General features: G+C 43.9%; 1 protein-coding gene across 1 annotated transcript in view; it reads right to left on the bottom strand.

Moving 5' to 3' along the window:
• Positions 1-6,291: 6,291 nt before the first annotated feature.
• Positions 6,292-12,342, bottom strand: part of LOC139275267 (uncharacterized) — a 34,007-nt gene continuing 27,956 nt past the window's right edge. Inside the window, exon 8 of the mRNA XM_070892497.1 lies at positions 6,292-10,871. Within this exon, the coding sequence (XP_070748598.1) occupies positions 10,766-10,871 (106 nt within the window). The 3' untranslated portion in view covers positions 6,292-10,765. The remainder of the gene's footprint in view (positions 10,872-12,342) is intronic.

The following is a 12,342-nucleotide window of genomic DNA, read 5'->3' as shown; positions in this document are numbered from 1 at the left end:
TGGAGTGGGACTCGAACCCACAACCTTCTGACTCAGAAGCAAGAGTACCATTATTGAGCATTGCCCACAATTATTGTGAACAAAGAAGGCTGAAAGACCTATTCTCAGTCCCTTTCCATGCTTTGTGCTCGAGAACTTTTTTAGTCGGTATGTAACAAGCCCAACGTGGGAGGGTGCGGTTCTGGATTTCGTTTTGGAGAATGAAGCTGGGCAGGTGGAAGGGGTATCAGTGGGAGAGCACTTGGGTGCCAGTGACCATAATTCGGTCAGATACAAGGTAGTTATGGATAAGGACAAGGATAGACCAGGAATAACAGTCCCAAATTGGGGAAAAGCTAACTTTGCGAAGTTGAGCAGTGATTTGGCCACAGTGGACTGGCAACAACTACTTGTAGGTAAATCATTGTCGGAACCGTGGGAGTCATTCAAGGAGGAGATCCAGAGGGCTCAGGACAAACATGTGCCCTTAAAGAAAAAGGGTGGGAATAATAATTCTACAGCCCCCTGGATGTCGAGGGACTTACGGGGAGGATAAAGAAAAAAAGGGACACTTATGTCATATACCAATGGCTAAATACTGTAGAATCTCTGGAGGAATATAGGAAGTTCAGAGGTGAAATTAAAAAGGATACTAGGAATGCTGAGAGCATGAAAAATTCTTGGCAAGTAAAATCAAGGAAACCCCAAAGATGTTCTATAAATATATTAAGAGCAAGAGGATAACTAAAGAAAGGGCAGGGTCTATTAGAGACCATGAGGGTAATCTATGTGGAGGCGGAAGATGTGGCGATGCTTCTTAATAAATACTTTGTGTCTGTTTTCACAAAGGAAAGGGGCAATGCAGATACTGCTATCAAGGAGGAGTAGGAAATTCTGGATGAAATAGACATAGTGTGAGAGAAGGTATTTGGGGGGTTTGGCAGTTTTGAAAGTGGATAAGTTCCCAGGTCCGGATGAAATGCATCCCAGGCTGTTGAGCAAAGCAAGAGAGGAAATAGCAGAGGCTTTGACCAATATTTTCCAGTCCTCTTTGGATTCAGAAATGGTGCCGGAGGACTGGAGAACTGTTAATGTGGTTTAAGAAACATAGAAACATAGAAACATAGAAAATAGGTGCAGGAGTAGGCAATTCGGCCCTTCGAGCCTGCACCAGCATTCAATAAGATCATGGCCGATCATTCATCTCAGTACCACCTTCCTGCTTTCTCTCCATACCCCTTGATCCCTCTAGCCGTAAGGCCACATTTAACTCCCTCTTGAATATATCCAATGAATTGGCATCAACAACTCTCTGCGGTAGGGAATTCCACAGGTTAACAACTCTCTGAGTGAAGAAATTTCTTCTCATCTCAGTACTAAATGGCTTACCCCTTATCCTCAGACCATGTCCCCTGGTTCTGCACTTCCCCAACATCGGGAACGTTCTTCCTGCATCTAACCTGTCCAGTCCCATCAGAATTTTATATGTTTCTATGAGATCCCCTCTCATCCTTCTAAACTCATGTGAATACAGGCCCAGTCGATCCAGTCTCTCCTCATATGTCAGTCCTGCCATCCCGGGAATCAGTCTGGTGAACCTTCGCTGTACTCCCTCAATAGCAAGAATGTCCTTCCTCAGATTAGGAGAACAAAACTGAACACAATATTCCAAGTGAGGCCTCACCAAGGCCCTGTACAACTGCAGCAAGACCTCCCTGCTCCTATACTCAAATCCCCTAGCTATGAAGGCCAACATCCCATTTGCCTTCTTCACCACCTGCTGTACCTGCATGCCAACTTTCAATGACTGATGTGCCATGACACCCAGGTCTCGTTGCACCTCCCCTTTTCCTAATCTGCCGCCATTCAGATAATATTCTGCCTTCGTGTTTTTGCCCCCAAAGTGAATAACCTCACATTTATCGACATTATACTGCATCTGCCATGCGTTTGCCCACTCACCTAACCTGTCCAAGTCACCCTGCAGCCTCTTAGCGTCCTCCTCACAGCTCACACCACCAACCAGCTTAGTGTCATCTGCAAACATGGAGATATTACACTCAATTCCTTCATCTAAATCATTGATGTATATCGTAAATAGCTGGAGTCCCAGCACTGAGCCCTGCGGCACCCCACTAGTCACTGCATGCTATTCTGAAAAGGACCCATTTATCCCAACTCTCTGCTTCCTGTCTGCCAACCAGTTCTCTATCCACATCAGTACATTACCCCCAATACTGTGTGCTTTAATTTTGCACACAAATCTCTTGTGTGGGACCTTGTCAAAAGCCTTTTGAAAGTCCATATACTCCACATTCACTGGTTCTCCCTTGTCCACTCTTCTAGTTACATCCTCAAAAAATTCTAGAAGATTTGTCAAGCATGATTTCCCTTTCATAAATCCTTGCTGACTTGGATCGATCCTGTCACTGCTTTTCAAATACGCTGCTATTTCATCTTTAATAATTGATTCCAACATTTTCCCCACTACTGATGTCAGGCTAACCGGTCTATAATTACTGGTTTTCTCTCTCCCTCCTTTCTTAAAAAGTGGTGTTACATTAGCTACCCTCCAGCCCATAGGGACTGATCCAGAGTTGATAGACTGTTGGAAAATGATCACCAATGCATCCACTATTTCTAGGGCCACTTCCTTAAGTACTCTGGGATGCAGACTATCAGGCCCTGGGGATTTATCAGCCTTCAATCCCATCAATTTCCCGAGCACAATTTCCTGCTTAATAAGGATTTCCTTCAGTTCCTCCTTCTCACGAGACCCTCGGTCCCCTAGTATTTCTGGAAGGTTATTTGTGTCTTCCTTTGTGTAGACAGAACCAAAGTATTTGTTCAAGGGAGAAAGGGATAGGCCACGTAATTACAGGCCTGTCAGCCTAACCTCAGTGGTGGGAAAATTATTGGAAAAATCCTGAAGAACAGAATAAATCTACATTTAGAAAGGCAAGGATTAATCAAGGACAGTCAGCACAGATTTGTTAAGGGAAGATCGTGTTTGACTAACCTGATTGAATTTTTCGAGGAGGTAATCAGGAGGGTTGATGAGGGTAGTGCGTACGATGTAGTGTGTTATGGACTTTAGCATAGCTTTTGATAAAGTCCCAAATGGCAGACTGGTCACAAAGGTAAAAGTCCATGGGATCCAGGGCAAATTGGCAAGTTAGATCCAAAATTGGCTTAGACGTAGGAAGCAAAGGGTAATGGTTGATGGATGCTTTTGTGACTGGATGTTTCCAGTGGGGTTCTGCAGGGCTCAGTACTGGGCCAAAAAAAGCAGCAAACCTGAGGACTGGGAGAAGTTTAGAACTCAGCAGAGGAGAACAAAGGGTTTAATTAGGAGGGGGAAAATAGAATATGAGAGTAAGCTTGCAGAGAACATAAAAACTGACTGCAAAAGCTTCTACAGATACGTGAAGAGAAAAAGATTAGTGAAGACAAATGTGAGTCCCTTACAGTCAGAATCAAGCAAATTTATAATGGGGAACAAAAAAATGGCAGACGAATTTAACAAATACTTTGGTTCTGTCTTCACTAAGGAAGACACAAATAACCTTCCAGAAATGCTAGGGGACTGAGGGTCTAGTGAGAAGGAAGAACTTAAGGAAATCCTTATTAGTCAGCAAATTGTGTGAGGAAAATTGATGGGATTGAAGGCCGATAAATCCCCAAGGCTTGATAGTCTGCATCCCAGAGTACTTAAGGAAGTGGCCCTAGAAATAGTGGATGCATTGGTGGTCATTTTCCAACATTCTATAAACTCTGGATCAGTTCCCATGGACTGGAAGGTAGCTAAAGTAATTCCACTTTTTAAAAAAGGGAGAGAAAACAGGAAATTATAGACTGGTTAGCCTGACATCGGTGGTGGGGAAAATGTTGGAAACAATTATTAAAGATGTAATAGCAGTGCATTTGGAAAGCAGTGACAGGATCAGTCCAAGTCAACATGGATTTATGAAAGGGAAATCATGCTTGACAAATCTTCTAGAATTTTTTGAGGATGTAACTAGTAGAGTGGACAAGGGGGAACCAGTGGATGTGGTGTATTTAGACTTTCAAAAGGCTTTTGACAAGGTCTCACACAAGAGATTAATGTGCAACATTAAAGCACATGGTATTGGGGGTAATGTACTGATGTGGATAGAGAACTGGTTGACAGACAGGAAGCAAAGATTAGGAATAAACGGGTCCTTTTCAAAATGGCAGGCAGTGACTAGTGCGGTGCCACAAGGTTCAGTGTTGGGACCCTGGCTATTTACAATATACATTAATGATTTAGATGAAGGAATTGAATGTAATATCTCCAAGTTTGCACATGGCACTAAGCTGGGGGGCAGTGTGAGCTGTGAGGAGGACGCTAAGAGTCTGCAGGGTGACTTGGACAGGTTGGTTGAATGGGCAAATACATGGCAGATGCGGTATAATGTAGATAAATGTGAGGTTATCCACTTTGGTGGTAAAAACAGGAAGGCAGATTATTATCTGAATGGTGACAGATTAGTAAAAGGAGAGGTGCAACGAGACCTGGGTGTCATGGTTCATCAGTCATTGAAAGTTGGCATACAGGTACAGCAGGCAGTGAAGGCAAATGGCATGTTGGCCTTCATAGCGAGAGGATTTGAGTATAGGAGCAGGGAGATCTTACTACAGTTGTACAGGGCCTTGGTGAGGCCATACCTTGAATATTGTGTACAGTTTTGGTCTCCTAATCAGAGGAAGGACATTCTTGCTATTGAGGGAGTGCAGCGAAGATTCACCAGACTGATTCCCGGGATGACAGGACTGACATATGAAGGCTGGATCGATTAGGCTTATATTCAATGCAATTTAGAAGAATGAGAGGGGATCTCATAGAAACATAAAATTCTAATGGGATTGGACAAGTTAGATGCAGGAAGAATGTTCCCGATGTTGTGGAAATCCAGAACCAGGGGTCACAGTCTAAGGATAAGGAGTAAGCCATTTAGGACCAAGATGAGGAGAAACTTCTTCAGAGTTGTGAGCATGTGGAATTCTCTACCACAGAAAGTTGTTGAGGCCAGTTCGTTAGATATATTCAAAAGGGAGTTAGATGTGGCCGTTATGACTAAAGGGATCAAGTGGTATGGAAAGCAGGAATGGGGTACTTAAGTGCATGATCAGCCACGATCATATTGAATGGTGGTGCAGGCTTGAAGGGCCGAATGGCCTACTCCTGCACCTATTTTCTATATTTTCTATAAACAAAGGGACCTTGGAGTGCTTGTCCACAGATCCCTGAAAGTTGGTCATTAAGAAGGCATATGAAATGCTTGCCTTTATTGGTCGAGGCATAGAATACAAGAGCAGGGAGGTTACGCTTAAATTGTATAATAAACTGGTTTGGCCACAGCTGGAATACTGCGTGCAGTTCTAGTCGCTGTATTATAGGAAGGACGCGATTGCACTGGAGTGCAGAGATTTACGAGGTTGCTGCCTGGAATGAAGAATCTTAGCTATGACAGATTGGATAGCCTGAATTTGTTCTCCTTGGAACAGAGGAGGCTGAGGGAAGACCTCATTGAGTTGTATAAAATTTTGAGAGGCCTGGATATGGTGGATAGCAAGGGCCTATTTCCCTTGGTGGAGGGGTCAATTATGAGGGGCCATAGGTTTAAAGTGGTTGGTGGAAGGCTTAGAGGGAATTTGAGGGGAAGCTTCTTCATGTAGAGGGTTGTGGGGGTCTGGAACTCACTGTCTGGAAAGGTGGTGGAGGCAGAAACATTCACCACATTTAAAAGGTGCTTGGATGCGCACTTGAAGTGCCGTAACCTGCAGGATTATAGACCTAGAGCTGGTAAGTGCGATTAGACTAGATAACCCCTTTGTTGGCTGGCGCATGCACGATGGTAAGTACATCATAGAATCTAATATGGCCAGAGTGATCTCCTGGACTAGTTTCGATCGCCTGGATTGGTCAGAGAGGAATTTTCCCAGATTTTTTCCCCCAATTGGCCTGGGATTTTTGTCTCTCCCAGAAGATCGCATGGCTCCGGAGGAGGTAGAGTGCAAAATGTTGCGATACCTGGTGTATCACAGTTGTGTGGGGAGGACTGGTTGGGCCGGATGCTCTTTATCTGTCCGCCATTGTTCATTGTTCATAGGTTTATATGTAACCTTCAGGGCTGCTGAACGAGGGCCGTGTGGCTCTTTGTCAGCCGGCGCAGACACGATGAGCTGAAATGACCTCCTACTGTGCTGTAAATTTCTATGTTTCTAAAATAGTGACGCGGGAACAAAAAAAAATGACCCGCCATATACAAACATCTTTATTCACAGTCTTGAAAAAATAGCAATTGTCCTACTGTAAACCTTTGACAATTCACAAGATAAATAAAAAATACTTGCTGAAATTGTATATTTTCCTATCTTTTATATAGGAAGTTCCACTTTTAAAGTAGGTACCACATAACTAATATTACAAGTGCAATAAAACATGATTAAGTATCAGTTATTTTGTTAGTAAAGAAATACGAATGTTAGGAACTTTTTGTTTTTAATGCTACACTTAATGTATCACCTAATTTACCTCGTCCTCCACCAATGCCCAGGTAGCTGACACCAACTGCCTGGGGTAATGCATAGTGTAAGGTGCTCATCTCCTCTGGCTCCTGCAGTTCTGCACCTCCTCCTCTTGCTACCAATGCCTGCTACGCCCGTACGCTGATGAAAAGAAATCCTGTGCACTGTTCGCTTCTATTACTGCTGTACTGTTACTCTGAAATCTTCTCTTCCATTAAATTAACCAACTGCAGGTCTACTTTGCAATAAATAATGCTCGATTCTGGAGCTGGAAAATGCTGTGTGAGTTTAGCTCTGATGACTTTTAACAGGGCCTTTTTGTGAAACTTAATCAAAATGCTCGTTAATCCAATTTTGGAGGTGTGGAAATCCTCAGAACATCCCCAGACGTGAAAAGAAAACAGTCCATTAACATTTTCTACCGATTTTACACCCTTTTCTACTTGCAATGTCGAATTTTGCCACAAATTACACAGAAGAAAATACGACCCTTTGGGTAGAATTTTCTCCCAATTAGAATGTCATCAGTGTTTGCCTCTACACATCTCCCTTTAGAAAATGTTGGCGCAAGTAGAAATTCTGATGGTTATGCCTAATCCTTTGAAAAGAATTTACATACAGACTTTAACAAAAAAGCAGAAATAAAGGCAAGGACGAGCAAACTTGGCCCTGCATTTCTGTTTATCTTCTCATACCAGCCAGAAAACTGACATCAAGTGAAAACAAAAGTATAGAGTATATTTAATGTCTAATTTTTTTAGGAAAATACTCAAAAATCCAGTAGATCTAAATTTCCATCATCGTAAGCCTCTAAATTGTGCTTGGAAACATTCATTTTGAGCGGGAATCTCAACCAAAAGCTAACTTGTCTTTCTCTTTCATATTGTCACCGGCCTGCATTGCTTTTTGTTTATTTCAGATACCCAGTGTTCACGTATTTCTTTCCCTCTAGGCTATATATAAGTTGGAATATGCTGGGGCTCTTTAGCATCAGTGAGAGATGTCTCAAACGGAAAGCACCTATCACGGTCTCAACGAGTGAAGTATTTCTGAAGTTTAGTCACTGCCGTAATGTCAGGGTACCTGGCCACCAAACTGCATACAGCAAGGATTCCACAAAGAACAATAAAATGCACAACCAGGTAATCGGCTTTAGTGAATGTTGGCAGAGGGATAAATATCGACCAGGACATCAGGAGAACTCCGCTGCTCTACATTGAATAGCACCGTGGATTCTTTTAAGTCCACTATAGTTTAACATTTCAGCCAAAAGACGGCACTTTGGACAATGCCGCACTCCCTCAGGACTGCCCTGAAGTGCTCGCCTAGATTAGTGCGCAAGTCTCTGGAGACTGGAGCTTGAACCCACTCAGCCTTCTGGCTCAGCGGCATGTGTGTTCCCACTGAGCCAAGGCCGACACCCTAGTGCTCATCGGATGGATCGAAGATGCTTAACGGCTTAACAGATGAACAAGAAGCTATATTTTCAGATACACAAGGTGGGCAGAACAAGAGAGCACAGGTTCATAGGAACATAGCAAATAGGTGCAGGAGTAGGCCATTCGGCCCTTCGAGCCTGCACCGCCATTCAATAAGATCATGGCTGATCATTCCCTCAGTAACCCTTTCCTGCTTTCTCTTCATAGCCCTTAATCCCTTTAGCCGTAAGGGCCATATCTAACTCTCTCTTGAACATATCCAATGAACTGGCCTCAACAACTCTCTGCGGTAGAGAATTCCACAGGTTAACAACTCTCTGAGTGAAGAAGTTTCTCCTCACCTCAGTCCTAAATGGCCTACCCCTTATCCTTAGACTATGTCCCCTGGATCTGGACTTCCCCAGGTTCTGGAAGGCATAGTTATGACAGACATCGAGATGTTTTCCTTTTTTACACGCAGAGGGTTATCGACAGTTGCAGCAGGTTGGGAGACCAGGAGACTGGAATCATTTAAGGAATGACGAGATGCCATAATGGTATGCAAATATCCTAGAAAGATGAGATCAATTTGGCTAAAGGCATTTCTTCATCCAAACCCATGTTGTGATTAAATTGGATATAAACAATATTGGAGAGAGGAAAGGAGCATCTTAGCTGACTAATTTGCTTACAAATGAACCCCAGATGGAGAATTTAAGTCATATGTGACTGCATAGGCATTTGGTTACCAATTTTTGCTTTGCTATGTATTTTTTCCATATTTAAAAAAAATTGTTAAAACATATTTGGCTATTTAATCAGATCAAGATCAGGATCAGGAATGATCCCAGCTGCCACAAATAAAGCCAAGAAATTGTTTGCTATGCCGACAACAGTTTACCCTCTGTATGAACAAGTAGGTCGCACTTGTTCTCCACTGACAGCTTGCTAGCCTAACACTACTGATGTTTCACTCTACTGTGGCCTAGATTTAAAGTAATTGGTAGAAGGATTAGAGGGGAATTGTGGAGAACTGTTTTCACTCAAAGGGTGGTGGGGGTCTGGGACTCACTGCCTGAAAGGGTGGTAGAGGCAGAAACCCTCATCACATTTAAGAAGTACTTGGATGTGCACTTGAAGTGCCGTAACATACAGGGCTATGGACCAAGAGCTGGAAAGTGGGATTAGGCCGGATAGCTCTTTTTCGGCCGACGCGGACACGATGGCCTCCTGTGCTGCAAATTTCGATGATTCTATTCTGCTAAAAGTTGAAGTCACAGCATCTAGCAATGTTAAAATCCACCCAAAGCGCTTACTAACTTTTGTCAGGTCTTGTCTGGACATGCCTTGGGATGCTTCAGCAAAGTGGAGTATCATACACCAGAGGTAATAACTAGATGTAAATAATGTTTCTCTCCATTTTGTTTTGCAGAACACACACCGCTGATCATCACAGCATGGCCTAGAAAATTGTAGAGGAGCAGTCAACCTATTTGTTCACCAAGCCCCACCCGAGAGGAGTCTCTCTGAGACAAGGTGATCAATACTGGAGCAAAATGGAAAGCAGCGATGGAGAAAAACAGAGAAAATGTCAAACAAATAAAAATTTGAGCATTAAAATGTATCATTTTACTTCATTTGTTTAAATCATTAAAATAATGTCCATTTGGTCTACGAATAGTTGGTTCTAGACTAATTAGATTTGTGTAGCTAGATAACTATAATAATGTTCAAACTTTTCTCCAATGGCTCCACACTGCTGAATTAGTTAATGTCGGCCAGAGTACCAAAAGGTAGTGCTAAAGGTGCTCCCAGTGTCCTTGGGCTAGGAAGTGGCAGGAGGGAAAGCAACCAGGATCCCTGCTCCTGACTGCCATCCAGTGACTCCTGTTGACAACAACAACATAAACAACTTGCAATCATGTTAACGCCTTCAACCAATGTTCCCGGTAAGCTGTGCTTTGTTGTACGTGCCCTGGTTATTTCATTCCCTCAATTTCTGCGCACGTGCGGTATATCCCATGGAAAAGCTTGTGAGCAGCCTGCGTGGTACCTCACAGATTACCGCGCGGCTGTGCTCACACACAGCTTAAGAGGGAACATTACCTTTAGTGTAGTAAAACGTCCCAAGGCGCTCGAGTGTGGGCGCGCGTGTGCGTGTGTGTGGGGGCGCGCGTGCGTGTGTGTGTGTGTGTGTGGGGGGCGCGCGCGCGTGTGTGTGTGTGGGGGCGCGCGCGCACGTGTGTGTGTGTGTGTGTGTGTGTGTGTGTGTGGGGGGGGCGCACGCGCGCGTGTGTGTGTGTGGGCGCGCGCGCACATGTGTGTGTGTGGGCACGCATGTGTGTGAGTGTGGGCACGCATGTGTGAGTGTGGTGGCAAGCGCGTGTGAGAGTGTGGGCATGCTCGTGAGTGTGGGCACGCGCATGTGTGTGAGTGTGCGCGTGTGCGTGTGTGAGAGTGAGAGTGTGAGTGCGTGTGTGTGTGTGTCTATGCGCGTGTGAGCCTGGGTGTGCGTGTGTGTGGGGACAGAATCAAGTTCAGCTGCAGGAACCCCCCCCTCCACCATCATATAGATTGGCGATATTCAACATTTATACTCAATCACAAAGAATGTATATTTGAGTAAGGTAACAGAGGCATCTAAACCAGCATGAGTTAGCACCTTCAGAAGAGGAAAGAAAACAAGAGAGATGTTAAGTTTTTTTTAAAGTGCACAACTAACTGTTGATCTGTTTCGGACGGATGTTCAGTGCAGTATTAAACATACTATTTCTTCAGTTCTTTCACATCCTAAAGTGTGCTTGTGCACGTGGGCATTATCTCAGATTCATAACAAAAGACATGGCCAAAGACAGTTCTTCCGTGAGCTCTTCAGGAAGGGTAGACACAATCGAAATGATACTGCGAGTAAGATAGAGTATCCTAAAAGAAAAACAATTTTGAAAAAGATTAGCTCAGTATTCGCTGTGACATTTTTGAAATCATTCTTTCTTTAGTAACAATAATTATTCTCCCATAAGCTGTAAACTCTACCTCCTCCAAGGATTTCCCTGATGCCTCAGTGGGTAAACGTACTTTGTGCTGCGGCACGGAGCTAGAAAGATCAGGAAGATCCCAGGTTTGAGCCTTAGCTTGTGCCGAGTTGCCTCATCTCAACCAAAGCAACCTCAGGTTTTCTTTTAAAACTTAGTTAATGCTTGTTCACTTCACCCTCTCCACCAGTTTTCCCTCCTGACTATAGGGTGGCCTATCGGTGAAGCGCACCATCAGCCTGCCCATTCTGGGGCAAAGAGGTCGGAGCCATTTTGAGGCCTTAAACTGGGGCTGGGCACATGTCACGGCTGTGATGCCTATAAAGTCGAATAGCCTGCCGATACCCAGTCGCCAGTCTTAAATGACAAATAATCACAACTTGGGCAAATACTGGATGCCTGTTTGGCTCCCGCAGCTCACTGGTGCCATTTAAATGAGACCCGGGCCTCAAAATGGCTCCGGCCTCTTCGCCCCAGAATGGGCGGGCTGACAATGCGCTCCACCGATAGGCCACCCCATAGTCAGGAGAGAAAACTAGCGGAGAGGGAGAAGTGAACAAGCATTAACTGAGTTTTAAACATAATCCCTGGTAGCACACAGCATTAATTCCATTTTCAAATCGACTTGGAACTCACTGAGATCAGCTGTTTGGAGAGATTGCTAAAAGACATTCTGAAGACTTTTAACTAAGAGATTCTGAAACATCTCTTGCCCAGGAGGACCTTTTCCAATTGGTCTAAAGCTGCTTTGGCAGATCTGCCACATACGATGACCCGTTTGGTAGACATATTCCATGCATTCAGTTCCAACTGGCTGCTAGTCATCTCTGCAGGGACTGGCTCCCAGTGCGAGATTCCAATCTAAGTCCTCAAACCAGAGGGAAAAACTTAGTGTTGATTAGAACGCAAGGCCAGCAAATAGCAAGCCTTTGATTTTGGTCCAAGAGGCATCTAACTCCTTTCAAAGTTCACTTCCAGCATGTTAGATATAGGCCCATAGAATAGGTCATCCAAATGAATCTTACCTGCCTCAGGAAACATGACATAGCACATCTCCTGAGGCTAATTTCAAATGAGCACCAACTGAGTGTCTCCTTTCAGGTGGGAAATTTACAAAGCAATCTTTTTTATTAAGTCTGTCAAGAGCTGGAGAGATCTATATATTCAAATTACTCCCAGCTTTTCTGATAACAGACAAACATGTTATACTGCATTCTAACATTAATTATCATCATCATAGGCAGTTCCTCGAAATCGAGGAAGACTTGCTTCCACTCTAAAAATGAGTTCTTAGGTGACTGAACAGTCCATTATGGGAATTACAGTCTGTCACAGGTGGGACAGATAGTCATTGAAGGAAA

This window comes from Pristiophorus japonicus, chromosome 10, assembly GCF_044704955.1.
Source record: "Pristiophorus japonicus isolate sPriJap1 chromosome 10, sPriJap1.hap1, whole genome shotgun sequence".
In the NCBI taxonomy this organism is placed as follows: domain Eukaryota; kingdom Metazoa; phylum Chordata; class Chondrichthyes; family Pristiophoridae; genus Pristiophorus; species Pristiophorus japonicus.
This window is presented reverse-complemented; position numbering and strand designations above follow the sequence as displayed.